The sequence below is a fragment of the Ranitomeya imitator genome, chromosome 6, assembly GCF_032444005.1.
Source record: "Ranitomeya imitator isolate aRanImi1 chromosome 6, aRanImi1.pri, whole genome shotgun sequence".
Classification (NCBI taxonomy): domain Eukaryota; kingdom Metazoa; phylum Chordata; class Amphibia; order Anura; family Dendrobatidae; genus Ranitomeya; species Ranitomeya imitator.
In genome coordinates, this window is record NC_091287.1 from 384,947,578 (window position 1) to 384,968,697 (window position 21,120).

Sequence of the window (21,120 nt, forward strand, 5' to 3'; positions counted from 1 at the left end):
TTAGAAGTAAAGGAACAGCCCAAAATTAATTGATATTTTAATTGCCGAAAGAGGCACTTGATAATACAAATATATGCAGAGTAATATACAGATATTACAGCCAGAAGTACAGATAAAGGTAGGGTACATGTATGGGATTGCAGATAGCTGTATAAGTGACGTTACCGTTCTTTATAACATGTGGGCCCAAGGAAGCACTCAAGTCCACAGATACTTTCTTAGTTTCTGGTCGGTCTCGACGCGTGATGTGATGCGGCTTCCATGGCAGAACAATGACACTGGCTAAATGTGTATAGCTAGCTTGTAACCCTTAGAATGCCCTCTCCGATATTTGCCACTCCCCTTCTGGGTTGGACTGAAATCTCCTTCCCTGACCTCCTAGCTGAAATAATTCCCAATAATAATAATAATAATAATCTTTATTTTTATATAGCGCTAACATATTCCGCAGCGCTTCACAGTTTGCACACATTATCATCACTGTCCCCGATGGGGGCTCACAATCTAGATTCCCTATCAGTATGTCTTTGGAATGTGGGAGGAAACCGGAGTGCCCGGAGGAAACCCACGCAAACACGGAGAGAACATACAAACTCTTTGCAGATGTTGTCCTGGGTGGGATTCGAACCCAGGACCCCAGCGCTGCAAGGCTGCAGTGCTAACCACTGCGCCACCGTGCTCCCAATATCAAGGATGGGTCATAGCTTCCTAGTGGGAGGTCCAAATAGGACGACTGATGTCTCAATGGGTTCGTTGGCACTGGACCGATATGGAGAGTCCAAACTTGGGTCGACTAAATGGTTCTGGTAAGCCAGTCTCAATAGCTCGGTATCTGGGACAGCTAAAGAAATATGAGACACAGATGTGTGTGCGGAGGGCTCCCAGCATTCTGGCGATATATTGGACTTAACTCTGAGATTCACGGTACTCTCATAATTCATCTCTAAGTGTCAGTGCCACTCGGTTTAGGGTTTCCATTGATAGCTGATTCATGTTGACCACCTTGCACAAAAGACAGCAGGGGGTCCCAGCTCTGTTCCTTGTCGCCTTAATTAACACGTGTCCATCATTACAGTTGTGGCCAAAAGTATTGACATCCATGCAATTCTGTCAGATAATACTCAGTTTCTTCCTGAAAATGATTGCAATCACAAATTCTTTGGTATTATTATCTTCATTTCATTTCATTATTTATCTTCATTTCATTGTCTTAAATGAAAAAACACAAAAGAGAATGAAGCAAAAAGCAAAACATTGATCATTTCACACAAAACTCCAAAAATGGGCCAGACAAAAGTATTGGCACCCTCAGCCTAATACTTGGTTGCACAACCTTTAGCCAAAGTAACTGCGACCAACCGCTTCCGGTAACCATCAATGAGTTTCTTACAATGCTCTGCTGGAATTTTAGACCATTCTTCTTTGGCAAACTGCTCCAGGTCCCTAATATTTGAAGGGTGCCTTCTCCAAACTGCCATTTTTAGATCTCTCCACAGATGTTCTATGGGATTCGGGTCTGGACTCATTGCTGGCCACCTTAGAAGTCTCCAGTGCTTTCTCTCAAACCATTTGCTAGTGCTTTTTGAAGTGTGTTTTGGGTCATTGTCCTGCAGGAAGACCCATAACCTCTGAGGGAGACCCAGCTTTCTCACACTGAGCCCTACATTATGCTGCAATATTTGTTGGTAGTCTTCAGACTTCATAATGCCATGCACATGGTCAAGCAGTCAAGTGCCTGAGGCAGCAAAGCAACCCCAAAACATCAGGGAACCTCCACCATGTTTGACTGTAGGGAACATGTTCTTTTCCTTGAATGTCTCTTTTTATCTCCTGTAAACTCTATGTTGATGCCTTTGCCCAAAAAGCTCTACTTTTGTCTCATCTGACCAGAGAACATTCTTCCAAAACGTTTTAGGCTTTTTCAGGTAAGTTTTGGCAAACTCCAGCCTGGCTTTTTTATGTCTTGGGATAAGAAGTGGGGTCTTCCTGGGTCTCCTACCATACAGTCCCTTTTCATTCAGACGCCGACGGATAGTATGGGTTGACACTGTTGTACCCTCGGACTGCAGGGCATCTTGAACTTGTTTGGATGTTAGTCGAGGTTCTTTATCCAACATCCGCACATCTTGCGTTGAAATCTCTTGTCAATTTTTCTTTTCCGTCCACATCTAGGGAGGTTAGCCACAGTGCCATGGGCTTTAAACTTCTTGATGACACTGCACACGGTAGACACAGGAACATTCAGGTCTTTGGAGATGGACTTGCAGTCTTGAGATTGCTCATGCTTCCTCACAATTTGGTTTCTCAAGTCCTCAGACAGTTCTTTGGTCTTTTTTCTTTTCTCCATGCTCAATGTAGTACAAGGACACAAGACAGAAGTTGAGTCAACTTTAATCCATGTCAACTGGCTGCAAGTGTGATTTAGTTATTGCCAACACCTGTTAGGTGCCACAGGTAAGTTACAGGTGCTGTTAATTACACAAATTAGAGAAGCATCACATGATTTTTCCAACAGTGCCAATACTTTTGTCCACCCCATTTTTTATGGTGTGGAATTATATCCAATTTGGCTTTAGGACAATTCAATTCGTGTTTTTTCATTTAATACCAATTAAATAAAGATAATAATAACAAAGAATTTGTGTTTGCAATCATTTTCAGGAAGAAACTGAGTATTATCTGACAGAATTGCAGGGGTGTCAATACTTTTGGCCACAACTGTACATGTCTCACACTGGTAATGGCCTGATTTCAGCCCCTATAATTTAAAATAATTAGCGGAGGCAGATTCTCAGGGAGATCTGTGTCCAGCCCATAGATCTTGAAGACAAAATAGGAGCACTCCATGGTGAAGTCCTGGTGAAAAGAACCAGGGAATTTTCTCACATGGTGGAGTTGTGTAGGCTAAGTACAACTCTGATGAGAGTAGTATTACAGTGGTATTCCCTGTATAGACTGCTGCTCCACCCTTGAGGAAGGTATTAGCCGAAACGCGTGTCGGGGTGGACGGGAGCTGTGTGCGTGTGTGCTTTGACATCTTGCTTCCTGGTATGTATACCTGTTGCACTTGCATTTAAATACTATGCCACAAATGTCCATGCTGTTAGTCTATTATGATTGAATATTTTTATGATCCTTTTAAACTTACAATTCTGTAGGATCACATGAATGTTTGATAGACTTATTGCCACATGTGCCACTACCTGTCCTATTGTATGTGCTGAATTTTGGCACAGGGGATTCCCACTTGCTGTGTTTTATACCTGCTATTATTAATAAAGTTTTTGCACGTTTGCACATTTGGACTTTATGACTGCTTTTTTCTGGGTAGTGCATTCTTAGTGAATATGCAGTTGGTCCGTTATGGTCCCATCCAGTCTTGTCATTACTTTTGTTAAATTAATTTTCAATATGAGTACGATGTTATTATAGACTGGTTATGTATTCCATTGACTATTTGTCCTTTAAAGCCAACAAAGAGGCTCATTAAAACAATTGCAATGTAATGATGACCGAGTATGCTTGGTACTCGAGTTTCTCCGAGCACGCTCGGGTTGTCTCCAAGTATTTCGACATGCTCGGAGATTTAGTTTATTTTGCCGCAGCTGCATTATTTTTGGCTGCTAGACAGCCTGAATCCATGTGGGGATTTCTTAACAAACAGGCAATCCCCACATGTATTCAAGCTGTCTAGCAGCCGCAAATCATTTTAATAAATGTTTGTTGTTTTAATACATCATCTCATCCTTGTCTTCATCATGACGGCGCCCACCACCATGTTTTTCTTCTTCATTTTTTGCCTCAAAATTGGCCCATAGACCGAACAACCCATTTAAGGTCTATTATAACCAGTGCAGATGATTGCAGTAGTGATGACTAATCACTAATTTGCTATTCATATTTACTATAGCCTTGTCTCTGTACAGTGCATCTGTCTATCTATGTATCTCTTATCTCCAGCTGTCCATGTATATTTCTACTGATACCAGTGTATGCCATTGTTTATTTTGCTGACACTTTTGACCCCTGTCTGTCTGGCCGGTACTCTAGGTACAGAGGCAATCATGCAGTTCATTTGCCAAAAAAGCTTTTGGATTCTTCTATCTGTGTTCATGTTTCAAGAGACCAGAAATTGCTAATCTTGCAAATTCCTTGTATTATTTTAGCTGCTGTGTCTGCTGGGCAATGTCTGTTCTGTCCTGATAACTTATCTCTATGGCTTGTATTCATACTAAACAAATCCATTGTTGAGTTTGTGCAGTGACCTTAACATATAATTCCTGAGGACCAATTTATTTTGGATTCATTTTTCTATTTTGACTACCATACATATGTTGATACTTAAAGGATATAGAATATACTGTATTTCTAGCAAAATATTTAGTTTCACAATACTGTTTTCTTCTTCCTTACTTTAGGCTTATTCCCTGCTATCTTAAACCTTGCCAGTAATGCAGACATCAACACCAATGCTACCTGTGGTGAAAACGGACCTGAGATGTTTTGCAAATTGGTGGAGCACGTGCCAGGAAGGATAGTGCGGAATCCACAATGTCGTATATGTGACCAGAACAGCGTTCATGCCAAAGGTGTTTTTTCCTATTTTAATGTATATACAGTAATTATTGGTATCACTGTGGTATCACAGGTGGTGATGGCGAACTCAGTCGAGGGGTTCAAGAGAGGCCTGGATGTCTTCCTGGAGCAGAACAATATTGTAACATACAATTATTAGGTTCTGTAGAAGGACGTAGATCTGGGGATTTATTATGATGGAATATAGGCTGAACTGGATGGACAAATGTCTTTTTTTGGCCTTACCAACTATGTTACTATGTTACTATGTTACTTTTGGTGCAATTTATATTTAAATGGGGCACTAATTGTTTTCTAATAATTTACATACAATTATACCACTATCTGTTCTTTTAAAATTTAGAATTATTGGCTTGGCTAAATTTGGATATTATAAAGTATTCTGAGGATTTTGGATTAGAATAGGAAATATGAAAATTAAGCCTGGCTTAACTTTTCAGGGAAATTTCAGACTCATAAATAGAGCTGAATAGATCAATTGGTGGGACTCTAATCCAGGATTCAGGTCAGTGGTACTTGGCGTAGATTGGAGGCCCTCAAATCTCTTACCTTGGAGCACCTCCACCTCAACTTTTGACTAGCGAGGGCTGGTCAGGCACCAATTCATACAGATGACATGGTGCCAGCCCTAAAAAATCATATTCTGTGCCAGAGATGCCACCACTGACCTGGACGTATGTAGGACAGGAGTCCCCCAAATCGATCCGCCATGCTCATGCGCTTTATTCAGATTGTCTGATCATGAAAGTCTGTATAGACATAAAAACAATTTGAAGTCGGTTGTCTACGTCATTAACTCATTACATCCTATCACTCTTTCATATTTTCTTACTGGGCACAGTAAGCCACGTCAGACATCTCCAGCAGCTTCTAATCTTGCTGTAGAACAAATGGATTCACACTTCCATATTCTCAGCTTCCCAATGTTACCTGTTATCGGGATGCACCCATGCGCATTTGATGCTTAGTTGAGCCCCCTGAAATTGGTGGGTTTGGTCAACTGTATTGTGCATGTAGACTTTTATATTTATTTTTTTCTCACATCGAATTTATTGGTCATTGAAAATTTTTTGTGCATCCATTAGGGCTTTGTCATTTTTTGCCAAGAATTCTGTAATGCACTACTAACAAGCATTGCACTAAACAAATCTTATCACACAGTACTATACAAATTCTTTTACCAACTCATACTCTTTGTTAAGCCAAAAACATCTGTTTTAGCCCTTTAAATGAACCACTCAGCCAGTCCCTTCACACACTGCTCATTTAAACACAGTAACCTGTCTTCTTTGCTTAACACAAGCCTAAAGTGGAGCTTTCGGGACCCAGAATCGGCACTGATATTTTGAGAACAGGTCACCTTTTTCATCTAAGCTAAAGCCAAAAGAGATACTTAAGGAATTAAATGGGTATTCCCATCTCTAGGATCCTATCCCAATATGTAGTATATTAGCAAATATCTCCAATTGAAAATGTAGTATAGTTCTCCTGATAACCTATGTCGCTTAGATCATGTGCAGGGCACTGTAGTAGCTTAAGTATCCATGGTTATGACCACAAGCAACTGTCACTCACTATATGAGTGGTCATGACTATAGATACCTAAGCTACTGCAATGCCCTGCATATGTGTAAGTGACATAGGTTATCAGGAGAACTAGACTACATTTCTAATTGGAGGTGTTTGCTATTATTATTATTATTATTATTATTATTACACTTACAGTATTACATATCAGGAAGAGGAATACTCCTTTAAGTATGCTGATGATCAGTATATTACCATTTTGTTAATTTTTGTATCTTTTGTTTGTTAAATTTTCGTCTGTGACTATTTTTTCTCTACAGAACGACATCCAATTACCAATGCGATTGATGGCACAAATGACTGGTGGCAGAGTCCTAGCATTCAGAATGGGAGAGAATATCATTGGGTCACCATAACATTGGATTTAAAACAAGTAATATTATCAATTATCTGTGGCTTCTGTTCCTTTCCTGGGCATCAAGCACATTTACAAGTTATATGAAAGACTATAACATATGTAAAATGGTAGCACAGGACAATGATGTCTATTCTAAGTCAGGCTAGTTTATCATATTTTGGGCTTTGAAACAAGGCCAAGATGCTTTACCTGCAATGTAATATGAACAAGTACCTTTAATAGCATGGATTTAACACAGACATCCTTGGTTACTGAAATGCTTCCTTGCCAGGATGGGTGAGTTTCTGTAAGGTTCTCACGTAGACAATCTCATTTCATATGCCAGCGAGAATATCTGCTCTTACGAAGTAGAACTGGTAATATGTAGCTAGCAGATGCAAAAAATTGATTGCATTAAATAAATCGCTGTAAGAAAAAGCATTGCAAGCACTGAGTGACCTCAGGTACTCTGGTTAGCACAGTTTTGCATGGAGTTTGGATGGCTGTCTGCCAGATTTAGAGGCATTTGCCAGGTTTCAGAGAATTCATCTTTCTTGGTTAGACCACGTGTATATACATTTTTCTGGTGGATTGGATGGAAATATGGAAAATAACTTTTCCAATGTATGTACCGTAATTAACTTTTAAAAGATGTTGGAATATGCCATAGTTACTAGATACCCATTAATGGATACAGTAAAAATGCAGTACATTCATTCTAACTAGCATTCTAAAGTCAATGATTCCAACAAGAGCCATCATTTTAGTTTGTTTAAATGCTTACCAACCTTATTAAAAGCAGTATGATCTGCTTTTCTTCCTGCAGCTTTCAGCTATGTGCAGGCGCTGGGCAGGTTATTGGCCCTATTAACCTGCAGATTAACCCATATCTGCAGGTTAATAGTGTTTTTTTCAGTGATAGGTTCTCCTATATATATATATATATGTATATATATATATATATATATATATATATATATATATATATATGTGTATATACAGTTACAGTATATGAAAAAGTTTGGTCACCCCTATTAATCTTAAGCTTAATGTTTTATAAAAATTGGTTTTTTTGCAACAGCTATTTCAGTTTCATATATCTAATAACTGTTGGACACAGTAATGTTTCTGCCTTGAAATGAGGTTTATTGTACTAACAGAAAATGTGCAATCTGCATTCAAACAAAATTTGACAGGTGCATAAGTATGGGCACCCTTATCATTTTCTTGTTTTAAATACTCCTACCTACTTTTTACTGCCTTACTAACGCACTTTTTTTGGTTTTCTAACCTCATTGAGCTTTGAACTTCATAGCCAGGTGTATGCAATCATGAGAAAAGCTACTTAAATTGGCCACTTGCAAGTTGTTCTCCTGTTTGAATCTCCTCTGAAGAGTGGCATCATGGGCTCCTCAAAACAACTGTGTAATGATCTGAAAACAAAGATTATTCAACATAGTTGTTCAGGGGAAGGATACAAAAAGCTGTCTCAGAGATTTCACCTGTCAATTTCCACTGTGAGGAACATAGTAAGGAAATGGAAGAACACAGGTACAGTTCTTATTAAGGCCAGAAGTGGCAGGCCAAGAATAACATCAGAAAGGCAGAGAAGAAGAATGGTGAGATCAGTCAAGGAAAATCCTCAGACCACCTCCAGAGAGCTGCAGCATCAACTTGCTGCAGATGGTGTCACTGTGCATCGGTCAACTATACAACGCACTTTGCACAAGGAGAAGCTGTATGGGAGAGTGATGCGAAAGATGCCGTTTCTGCAAGCACGTGACAAACAGAGTCGGCTGAGGTATGCAAAAGCACATTTGGAGAAGCCAATTTCTTTTGGAAGAAGATCCTGTGGACTGATGAAACCAAGATTGAGTTGTTTGGTCATACAAAAAGACGTTATGCATGGCGGCCAAAAAACACAGCATTCCAAGAAAAACACTTGCCACCCACAGTAAAATTTGGTGGAGGTTCCATCATGCTTTGGGGCTGTGTGGCCAATGCTGGCACCGGGAATCTTGTTAAAGTTGAGGGACGCATGGATTCCTCTCAGTATCAGCAGATTCTTGACAATAATTTTCATGAATCAGTGACAAAGTTGAAGTTACGCAGGGGATGGATCTTACAGCAAGACAATGATCCAAAACACCGCTCCAAATCTACTCAGGCATTCATGCAGAGGAACAATTACACTGTTCTGGAATGGCCATCCCAGTCCCCAGACCTGAATATCATTGAACATCTGTGGGATCATTTGAAGAGGGCTGTCCATGCTCGGCGACCATCAAACCTAACTGAACTGGAATAGTTTTGTAAAGAGGAATGGTCAAAAATACCTTCATCCAGGATCCAGGAACTCATTAAAAGCTACAGGAGGCGACTAGAGGCTGTTATTTTTGCAAAAGGAGGATCTACTAAATATTAAAGGGACACTGTCACCTGGATTTGGAGGGAACAATCTTCAGCCATGGAGGCGGGGTTTTTGGGTTTTTGATTCACCCTTTCCTTACCCGCTGGCTGCATGCTGGCTGCAATATAGGATTGAAGTTCATTCTCTGTCCTCCGTAGTACATGCCTGCACAAGGCAATCTTGCACAGCACAGGCGTGTACTATGGAGGACAGAGAATGAACTTCAATCCAATATTGCAGCCAGCATGCAGCCAGCGGGTAAGGAATGGGTGAATCAAAAACCCAAAAACCCCGCCTCCATGGCTGAAGATTGTTCCCTCCAAATCCAGGTGACAGTGTCCCTTTAATGTCACTTTTCTGGTGGGGTGCCCATACTTATGCACCTGTCAAATTTTGTTTGAATGCAGATTGCACATTTTCTGTTAGTACAATAAACCTCATTTCAAGGCAGAAACATTACTGTGTCCAACAGTTATTAGATATATGAAACTGAAATAGCTGTTGCAAAAAACAAACAAACAATTTTTATAAAACATTAAGCTTAAGATTAATAGGGGTGCTCAAACTTTTTCATATAACTGTATATGGTAGGAAAAAACAATCCTCTGTTCATTATATGGTGTTCAGCAAGTGGTGGTCCTAATCAGTAATTGAAATCATTCCTTGTTTGTGTGCATAGGGATAGCTGTCAATCGCTGATTAGGACCTCCCCTTCATTTCTAGGTCGAAAATGTGTAGGCATATCAATAAAGAAAATGCAAGTTATTCTGAATCCTTTCCACAAAACAAAATATCTCTAAATCTGCTCAGTTCCCCGCGGAACATAATACCTGCAGATTGTATGGCATTTTCAATGTGAGATGTTAAGGTTAACTTTTCATTATTGATAGTTTATTAGTTCTGCTGTAATATTCTGGCAATATCATTTGTCAAACATTTCCTATTAATCTTTCACTTGTGCATTTATATATAAACCTAGAAACATCTGTGGCTATTATGGGATAATCACACTGCAGTCAGTAAGTCGTTGTTGGGGCAGAGATACAAATCAATGGGTTTTTGGAGTGAAGCTGTGAAACAGCTGAAATATGTGAAGACAGAACAGACATGATGGACATTTTATAGACAGGTAGCTATTGAGCATCTACTAGGAGCTTTCATCTAGTATAATTACAGACTGATGATTCAGCTTTGAAAGGCTTCCGCATATCTGAGGTGCAGCATAACATCTTTTACCTGCAATTAAGGAAAATTTAATTCAAATACTTGAAAAATAGGTTCATTTAATTTTAGGTTATTTACAGGTACAGTATGAGAAGCAGTAAAATGTAAACATCAGCAGCATGATAAACTGAATTCACATTTTATTGTGCAATATAACTACTCTTAGTATCAGTATTTATGTAATAATAATTATACGTATATATATATATATATATATATATAGTGTTTTATTTAAGAATAATTGTGCAGAGTTTACTAAGCAATGGTGACATTTTTTTTTTTAAATTGTAGAACACATGTATGCATCACTGTCTGTATAGATTTGTGAAGTATCTGTTCTCAAAGGGAATGTTTCTGAAGATCACTCCTCCTAACCCATCTGTATGGGCATGTAGGTCATAAAAAATAACTACGTAAAGAAAAAAAAACAACTAGGAGGTCAAAAACTGAAAATCAGATAAACACCAGAGAAAACCAACAGTATAAATTGCCAGTAAAACACTAAAGTTTATTATTTAATCATTATAAAAGTTACAAGGAATACATCTTAAACAAAGTTGCTGCTAACCAAGCAGGGACTGCATACCACATGTGGCCACAGTGCTAGAGTACATATAAAACCCGATTGGAGCAGGGCCAACAGTGCAAGTACAAGTACAGGAGATAAAGTGTTCCCAGTAGCACAGCAAATCAGGCAGAGAACGTATCAGAAGGCATTTACATGAGTAGATGATATGTTTGTATGGCATCCCCGCCGCCCCAAAGCACGTTTCGCTTCTTCGTCAGTAGGCGTGAATTGCTGCGCTATTTTTTTTCTTTAACAAACGTAAACGGTGGGTGATAATGTTACGCACAGTGTAGTAAAGACTATGTGCGATGCGAAGGAATAAGGAGAAGGGAACGCTAGGAAAGGGGGGAATGGAGACCCCTAGGCAGATCACTCTGTCTGCCCTAACTTCACTATATAGGTTCTGCACCTATCGCCGAGCAGGATACCTAATCCTTGCCTGCCCCTAGCAGTAAGCCCTGGATAGGGCAGAACAGGATGACACTAGTCAATCCCCACTATAACTAAAGACAGATGGGATACACAAACAAGGGGAACACTTAGCTTGAGTAGACTCAGAGAGAAGCACAGACATCCTCCAAACACCAAAGAGTTAGATAGCCGACTGCTATAGCTCTAAGCCTCAACAGGGATATGAAAATTGAAATATCACCTGCAACTTCCAGTAGCAATCTGGGAGTTATAGCACCAGGTCACAGGTGTGTCCTTTAGAGTAGAAGGAAGGTTGCAACTGGGTCCTAGAGTCAGATGGACAAGGAAATAGTCTGCAAAGCAAACTGCTGAGACCTTCTTCAGGCTGATGAAGTGCAACGGTCTGCAGCCTCTGACACACCAGTGACTCTGAGCAGCTCTGGCCGCCATTGGGAACAGCTAATTGGTGGGAGTGTCGGGTATCCTAAGGATAGACCATCAATGTTAAAGTCCCAGACAACCACCTTAACACACTAGAAATGTGGGGAAATGCCTTCCCAGCCATTCACTAGCTGGGGTAAGGGTGTTTTCACACTGCATTTTGGCACTTGTTCATTGGTCCCATCAGGGCTTACGTCTGAACCCCCAGCAAAACAGGATTCGGATGTATGGGCCGGCAGGGCTTTAGACTATAATAGTGTCAACTGTTCAAACGTCTGCTCTGTGATGCATAATTTTCAGGCATGTACACCTACTGGAGATGGACACTACGTCTGTGCACGTCTTCAGTAAGCATACATCCCTGAAAATAATGCACGACAGAGAACACGTTTACTCTGTGGGCACCATAATATTCTATGGCTCTGTCAGGTATTACTTGTTATATTTATTTTTTATACCAGTCTGAGCACATTTTAAGCCCTTCCCGAGATTTGTTGTAGATGGGGTGGGCTCACAGACTTGTTAAATACAGCCGTTAACACCAAAAATTAAAAGAAAAGTCAAAATATCAAAATTGCTAATATTTTTGTTGCCAAATACTGCAATAATGTCATACTTACATAAAAATAGTATAAACAGAAATGCTGACTCATTCTACCCTCATACAGCTGCACCGACTAGAAATTGAAAACATTAACGATCTCGGAAAATGGCGACAGAATCAATGTCAGGTCCTTTTTACCTTTCAATGTACATTGTAAAAGCAATTCCCAAAAACAATAACAGAATTGCATTTTTTTTCCTGCCATTTCACCGAACTTGGAGTTTTTTTTTCCTGTTTTCCAGTGCACGTTATATGGTAACGTGAATGAGGAAATTGAAAAGTAGAACTTGTTCCTAAAAAACAAACCCTCATACATCTATATATATGGAAAATTAAAAAGAGGCTTTTAGAAAAGGGGGTGAAAAATGAAGAAAAAAAAACCAAATTGGCTATTTCGTGACAGGGGTTAAAAACTTAAAATATAAAATATTTATCACTTGGACACCCCCTTTAATTATAAACGGATCTTTAAAAGCAATATTACACTTCCTATGTGTGCAATCTCTCTTCTTGCTGTCATTTTTAGGGCTTAAACAGGTAAAACAGGTAGATCTCCAAGACAGTCTTCATAAAAGTTGTACTTATTCCAATGCTCAACTCCTTATACATAATTCATGCCTCACTTACAGGCCAAACATGCTTTTCTCTTAAACTTTAAATGTTAACCATACTTTTAATTATTGATCAAGTGCAGTAATAGTGTAGTGAATTATTTATCCACATGGAGATTAATTACCGCTACTAATTTAAAGGTTAGTTAATATGTTACTGACCTCTACAAATTTACATTTTAATCCCAAAGGGACAATTTCCCTAACACAAATATTGTCTTTGACCTGCAGTAAAGTGACATGACCTTGGAAGAAGGCCAGCTGGAACAACTATGCATCACATGTACAGGCACATACAGTATATAGCACGATCACTGTATGTGCCAGAATGAGGTTGTATGATGTAATACCATGTGATAAATAGAGAAAAAAATCTATTCTCAGTTTATTTAGGAAGTATCACTATTACTATTAGTGGTAGGTTTTTCAAGTAATTTCCTCTGTGTACAGAAATGCTCTCAGACGTTTAAAGGGAACCTGTCGCCCCCACAGGCGTTTGTCACTAAAGGAGCCACCTTGTGCAGCACTAATGCTGCATTCTGACAAGGTGGCTCTTTTAGTTCCGGTCCCTGCCACTGCTGAAATAATCGGTTTTGAAATTTGTCCCTCATACCGTGAAATCGCCAAGGGGGCAGGTCTTTCCCCCCCTAATCCAGACGCCTCACAGCCGTCACTCATGGCCTCTGCACGCCGGGCGCTGTCTCGTCTTCCTTCATTAGCGTCCCCGGCACCTGCGCTGTTGTTTTTTTATTCGGGCATGCGCAATTGCGCTGCCCTTCGAACTTACAGCTTAGGCTAGGTTGACATTGCATTAGGGCAATCCATTAAGCGCATAGGGCTAGCGGATTGCGCTAACGTAATGTTTGTTTAGGCTCCGCGTTCGACATCCCCGCTAGCGCAGGACGGACCTCGGACGCTGCAGCCGAAAATGGCATGCGCTAGCGATACGCTACAGCAAAAAATAACATTGCTGTCAATGGGTGCGCTAACGGACCCGTTGCACGGCGTTAATTGCGACATTTTCGCCGTGCAACGCAGTCCGTTAGCGTTAACCCATTAACGCACTGTGAACCTAGCCTTACTTGCATGGCGCATGCGGCAGAGATACAGACCTGTACCTTTTCTAGTGTTCAGTTGAATTTCCTTCATATTCTTCTTATCTTCCTATTATCAAAAGGAAGTTTTACAAATCACAACATCTTGCATTCTTCTCTTTTAGTTTACATTTTTTTTAGCATTTTTATATCGTTAAGTTTTTCTTTACAGATCGCTCATTTCCAGCCTTTTAGCGTTGACATGATTAACCAGCCTATACATATCGTTTTCTACATGGGAAATGAAATTGCCCAGGCAGAGTTTTCTTAGTGATTTCTTACACTTTCGCTCTAGGATATAGAACAATTCGCACATTTGCTTGTACAAACACATTTCACAGGATTTAGTTTACTGCGGACGTAAGCAACTTAAGTGTTTTCTGCTCTCCTTGTAAAGAATGCTTATACTTCTCAGCTCAAGCATGACCCATTTCCAAATGCTTATGACACAAGAAGCTGAAATGCAGAAGATTGCAGAGTTTTGTTCTGGGAAAATTAGCAAGCGCATGGCTCATCCATTACATTGAATGGAGACATTTTTACTACAGGCGGCCCAGGCTCTCATTATGTGCTTTCACAGACATTCCTGCAGACTCGCATCTCCTCGGTCACATGACTGTTTGTGCCGTGTCCACGGTTACTTTCGGGGCTTTTATTCTCTTGCTTTGCTTCCTCAATTGAGATGTGCAAGTCTTGGACAGTCAGGATGAATACACATTATTACTGAGCGGCAGAACACATCGCATTAGCCATCAGCCATCAGTACTAGATTTCAAGGAACATTCACGCAAGAAATGGCTTCTTTTTTACATTCACAAATTCTGCATGGCTCACGGCATTATCGCAGCTAAATAAATATGGATCTTAAGAGAATATCTCTCCTTTCCATGTGCTGATCCTGTCAATGGTAAGACTTATGAAGACCACTATATCAAACATATTAGTTAGGCCCCTTTCACGCATCAGTTTTTTGCCATCAGTCGCAATCCGTCGAATTTTGAAAAAAAATGATCCCTCGCAGATTGTGAAAAACTCATGCGACGGTTCCTTTTTGTCGCCGGATCCGACTAGCTAATCCGGCTAATTAGAGCCTAAAAAAATTGGAGCATGCTCAGGTAAAAAAAACAGAATCCGTCGCCATAGGCTTTCATTCTAGCAAACGACGGACGGCGTTTTTCCGAAGGACACCAAAAACGTTACTATGTCCGTTGTCTCCGGCCTCCGGACACACAATTTTCGACGAACGATGGATGAAACGTGAGGCTATCCGTCGCAATCTGTCGCTAATACAAGTCTATGAGAAAAAACTGATCCAGCGGCATTAGTCACCAGTTCCTTTTTTTAAAAAAAATTCGACGGATTGCGACTGATGGCAAAAAACTGATGTGTGAAAGGGGCCTTATCTTAAGCCCTCATAACTTTAGGTAGATGATTGCCAAATGATGATTCAGCCCATTGGTCGTCTTGCAGCCATCTCGCCCGACTCCATACACTTCCCAGCTGGTGGATCATCTCTATGGGAACAAAACAATTGGCACTCCGAATTCAGATCCTTAACTTAACTTTTAGACGAACTTGTTGGTAGACGTTGATCAATTGTATATGTGGGCCTTTACTCTTAGTAAATCTGTCTAGGTAACTTCATTAATATTAACCGAATTCACTCAAGATTACTGATGCTGACTGCATTTATCAGTGTAATTTCATGTATGGATTGCCATGATATTTGTCATAATCAGTACAGCTCCATAATCATAGGTAAAATTAGTTCCAGTGGTTAGGTCGACTATTGTCACTTTATCATGGGTTTATTTTATATGATAGTAAGAGACAAAGTCAGTTCACATGTCATTGGTGGTTGTTTTAAATACCTATTATGTAATAAAATGTGTTTCGTATATATGTTAAAAAGGGTAGCATTTGGGTCCTTGGACGCTGCCCTGCTCCCCGCACTCCCTCCTCTTTCTCCTGCTGCTGATGCCCAGGGTCTGCACGTGGCTCGCAGATCCCTGGGCACTGTGTTTAGGGCATGCACATGGTCCCGCCTTCTTAAAGGGACAGTGTGCACCATCCTAAAGTGTCCCCAGACCTGATGGAAGGTACCTGTGCATCATTGTTAATCTGTTTCTAAAGCACGCTTGCTAGTTCTCAGGTCCCAGAGCTTGTATCCATGTACACCTGCCTGTCTATCAGCCGTGTCTGCCAACACCTGTCTGCCAAAATACCAGTTTTGCTTGCCAGTACCTGCCTGCCTGTGTGTCTGTTGTGCGAGACACTATGCCAGCCAACACTAGCCAAATCTACCGTTCCTGGACATTTCTGCTTCCTGTCCCTTGGGGGTCAGCTGTCACCTACCCGAGGTCAGTCCTGGAGTAACTCCTGATTCTGCCTTCTTTATCCCTCTTTGGATCACGGTATCATCAGCCACCATGCACCCGAGGTCATACTTGGTGAGCCACCTAGGTGAGTATATTAATTCACTCACAGTACATTACATGCGCATATCCACCAATACATTTCTGACATTTCAAAAACAATAGCAGTCCAATATAGCCACCTTTCTTTTCATTAATGGTCGTAAGCCTTCCATCCATGGAGTCTGTCTTTTTCTTAATCTCTTAACAATCGACTTTTTGGACAGCACCAACTACAGCCTTCTAGACACTGTTCAGAGAGGTGTACTTTTTTCTTTGCTGTTTATCTCCCATTTAAAAAGGACCCACAAGTTCTCAGTAAGGTTTAGGTCAGGGTCAGTTGAGGAGGGGGCTATGTAATTATTATTTCATCTTTAAGGTCTTTACTGGCTAGCATTTGATGCATGTGATGGAGCATTGTTCTGCATAAAAATAATATTTAAAAAAAAATTCAGACTTTTTCATGATCTGGAGTTCAAGTCCCTCATCTTGTTCACCTCTAAGGTAGTTAACTCTTTTCCGGTTTCTTCTTTTTCCTTGTTTACTTTCCCCACGCTCCTTATTTTCTTCATCTTCCCGGGCTTGTCCTGAGAACCACTATCTTTACCTCACTCTGCAACCCGGCTGACATCTTCCTCATCAGGGAGACAGAGGTATGACACTCTATTCCTCTCCGAACCTTAGATTCAAGTCTGGACGCCAAGACTGTTTTGCGTCCAGACGTGACCAAAGCTGTGTCCTCATTCCTTTAGGAAACTAATACTGACCGGACCCGTTCTCTTCTGCTACAGCTTAGGCTACTTTCACACTAGCGACGTACCTGTGACAACGCAGCACAACGGGGGCAGCGGATGCATTATTACAACGCATCCGCTGCCCCATTGTGAGTTACGGGCAGGAGGGGGTGGAGTTCCGGACGCGCATGCACGGTCGGAAATGGCGGACACGATGCACAAAAAAACGTTGCAAGCAACGTTTTTTTGTTCCGCCGATCCGCCACAACACGATGCAACCGTCACACGATGGTTGCGACGTGTGGAAATGCGTTGCTAATGTTAGTCTATGGGGAAAAAATGCATCCTGCAGACAACTTTGCAGGATGCGTTTTTATCTCCAAAACGACGCATTGCGACGTGCGTCGTACGGCGCTAGTGTGAAAGTAGCCTAAGCTGCACTAGAACCTGCTAAATCTGTTATGTTTAGCCTTGCTCTCCACTCCCCAGGCTTGCACTTGATCACCTGATGAGTCCTAGACTATGACTAGACTGTGTGACAGCCCTTACTTCACTCACTGTAACCTGGAAACATTTTCTATAAAGGCCCCTTCACACTTAGCGACGCTGCAGCGATACCGACAACGATCCGGATCTCTGCAGCGTCGCTGTTTGGTCGCTGGAGAGCTGTCACACAGACCGCTCTCCAGCGACCAACGATGCCGGTAACCAGGGTAAACATCGGGTAACTAAGCGCAGGGCCGTGCTTAGTAACCCGATGTTTACCCTGGTTACCATGCTAAAAGTAAAAAAAAACAAACACTACATACTTACCTACCGCTGTCTGTCCTCCAGCGCTGCGCTCTGCTTCTCTGCTCTCCTCCTGTACTGGCTGTGAGCCGGAAAGCAGAGCGGTGACGTCACCGCTCTGCTTTCCGGCTCACAGCCAGTACAGGAGGAGAGCAGAGCACAGCGCTGGAGGACAGACAGCGGTAGGTAAGTATCTAGTGTTTGTTTTTTTTTACTTTTAGCATGGTAACCAGGGTAAACATCGGGTTACTAAGCGCGGCCCTGCGCTTAGTTATCCGATGTTTACCCTGGTTACCAGTGAAGACATCGCTGGATCGGTGTCACACACGCCGATACAGCGATGTCAGCAGGAGTCCAGCGACCAAATAAAGTTCTGGACTTTATTCAGCGACCAACGATCTCCCAGCAGGGGCCTGATCGTTGGTCGCTGTCACACATAACGATTTCATTAACGATATTGTTGCTACGTCACAAATAGCAACGATATCGTTAACAATATCGTTATGTGTGAAGGTACCTTAAAACCGGATCTAACCCATCCCAAACTAATCCCAACTCTATTAACTATCTGATCCCTAGTGAATGCAAACTGTACTATATCCCTATCAACTGTATGGTGTATGGTCCCTTTAATGGACAGACCTCCCGCATTCCCAGGGACGGCCATAGGCATAGCCTGTAGGAGAACCGAACATACAACACCGGCCATAGGGATAAAATATAACATTAATTTTTATCACACAAATAACACATATAAAACTCAGCAGCATCATCACAACCCCCTTGTTGCCACAACGTGTTCTTCAAACCAGCCTCTACCTTTCAATCACACAGTGATATTTTAGCAATTTCAAGAGATCCAGGAGTGTTGCTCATTATACTGCAACTGCGGTCATCTGGAAGAAGACACTTCTACTTAAATCCTCTGTGTTCTTTTTGTTGTCTTGTGTACAAGCTTTCTTGCTAGCACTGCTATGCATTATATTCCATATGTATTAAGTCACAGAAATTCTAATTTATATGAAGCCATATATGATTGAATAATGTTTGCCAAACCCACCGATTTCAAAGCGACTAATTGGCTTTCTAATACATAGTCTTCCATAACATAAAATGCACAGCCCATAGTCATGCATGTAGTATAATGCACAGTCCATAGTCATCCATATAGTATAATGCACCCCATAGTCATTCATAAAATATAATGCACCCCCAATAGTCATCCACCAAGTATAATGCACCCCCATAGTCATTCATAAAGTATAATGCACCCCCATAGTCATTCATAAAGTATAATGCACCCCCATAGTCATTCATAAAGTATAATGCACTCGCTTAGTTATCCATAAAGTATAATGCACCACCTTAGTCATCCATAAAGTATAATGCAACCCATAGCCATCCATAAAGTATGATACACCACCTTAGTCATCCATAAAGTATAATGCACCCCCATAGTCATTCATAAAGTATAATGCACCCCCATAGTCATTCATAAAGTATAATGCACTCGCTTAGTTATCCATAAAGTATAATGCACCACCTTAGTCATCCATAAAGTATAATGCACCCCATAGTCATCATAAAGTATAATGCACCCCATAGTCATCATAAAGTATAATGCACCCCATAGTCATCCATAAAGTATAATGCACCCCATAGTCATCATAAAGTATAATGCACCCCATAGTCATCCATAAAGTATAATGCACTCGCTTAGTTATCCATAAAGTATAATGCACCCGCTTAGTTATCCATAAAGTATAATGCAACCCATAGCCATCCATAAATTATAATGCACCCGCTTAGTTATCCATAAAGTATAATGCACCCCATAGTCATCATAAAGTATAATGCACCCCATAGTCATCATAAAGTATAATGCACCCCATAGTCATCCATAAATTATAATGCACCCGCTTAGTTATCCATAAAGTATAATGCACCCCATAGTCATCATAAAGTATAATGCACCCCATAGTCATCCATAAAGTATAATGCACTCGCTTAGTTATCCATAAAGTATAATGCACCCGCTTAGTTATCCATAAAGTATAATGCACCCGCTTAGTTATCCATAAAGTATAATGCAACCCATAGCCATCCATAAATTATAATGCACCCGCTTAGTTATCCATAAAGTATAATGCAACCCATAGTCATTTATAAAGTGTAATTAAACCCATAGCCATCCATAAAGTATAATGCACCCCATAGTCATCCATAAAGTATAATGCACTCGCTTAGTTATCCATAAAGTATAATGCACCCGCTTAGTTATCCATAAAGTATAATGCACCCCATAGTCATCCATAAAGTATAATGCACCCGCTTAGTTATCCATAAAGTATAATGCACCACATAGTCATCCATATACAAGTAAGACCACTGATGTAAAAATAAATTCCATTTGTTCTCCACCACATGGCGTCCTCTTGTGAAGCCCCATCACATGCACGCTGACTACAGCTGCTGGCCTCTGATTGACCGGCATTGTGTATTGTGGTGTGTGGACCCGATGTGTCTGTGTGCCCCAATACATGCCACCTGGATGTGCGTCTCAGGATGCACGTCCAGTTGAAGTTTCAGATGGCATTGGTGGGCCCCTGACCCGCGGTCGTAACGCCCCTGCTCATAAACAAAATCTTATAAACAATATCTTATTATCTGGAGGTCAAAAGATATAGAAGAGAGTGCATTTTGCTCACTAGTGCTAGAGTGGCACAACCATAAAGTTTATCATAAAGCATTAAGCGTTTTTTTTTATTGATTTGGACAATTTTTGTGATTGAATGTGCAATCTGTTGAGCACATGGACAGTAAACTGACTGGATATACACTTGTCTGGACGAGTTCTAAGTTTAATGTACAGGAGGAAGTTGCTCTGAATTGAATAGTATCTGGCATGTCTACTGAAATCTTGTGTGATGTTTCGGAGAGTACAGTACTCTGCCCACCGGTAAAAACACTGGCAGCACAGAGATAAAGGTTCAGTACAAGTGCCATATTGTACATTGACCTCAGGTGTGCAAAGGAGATTAGCTAGAACAGATTGAAATATGGACAAAGATGGATCTCGAAAATCAAGTATCAGTGGGTTCTCCAAATTATTTGTTTAGTATCCATAGGACTGCTACAATAACTTGACCTATGCGCACATTGTAGAGAGTTCTGTAGAAAACTGAATAAACCCCAAAGCATTGTTTACCTAGTGTAGAATCTGTGACCGTGAATTGCAACTAAAGCAAGTGAAATATCCTGATGCATTAACAATATGAGAACTGTTAGGGCCCGCTCACA

The 21,120-nt window shown here is 40.8% G+C and overlaps 1 protein-coding gene across 1 annotated transcript in view; it reads left to right on the plus strand.

Moving 5' to 3' along the window:
- Positions 1 to 21,120, plus strand: part of LAMA1 (laminin subunit alpha 1) — a 219,718-nt gene that overhangs the window by 50,881 nt on the left and 147,717 nt on the right. Inside the window, exons 2-3 of the mRNA XM_069731077.1 lie at positions 4,419 to 4,589; positions 6,444 to 6,556. Of these exons, the coding sequence (XP_069587178.1) occupies positions 4,419 to 4,589; positions 6,444 to 6,556 (284 nt within the window). The remainder of the gene's footprint in view (positions 1 to 4,418; positions 4,590 to 6,443; positions 6,557 to 21,120) is intronic.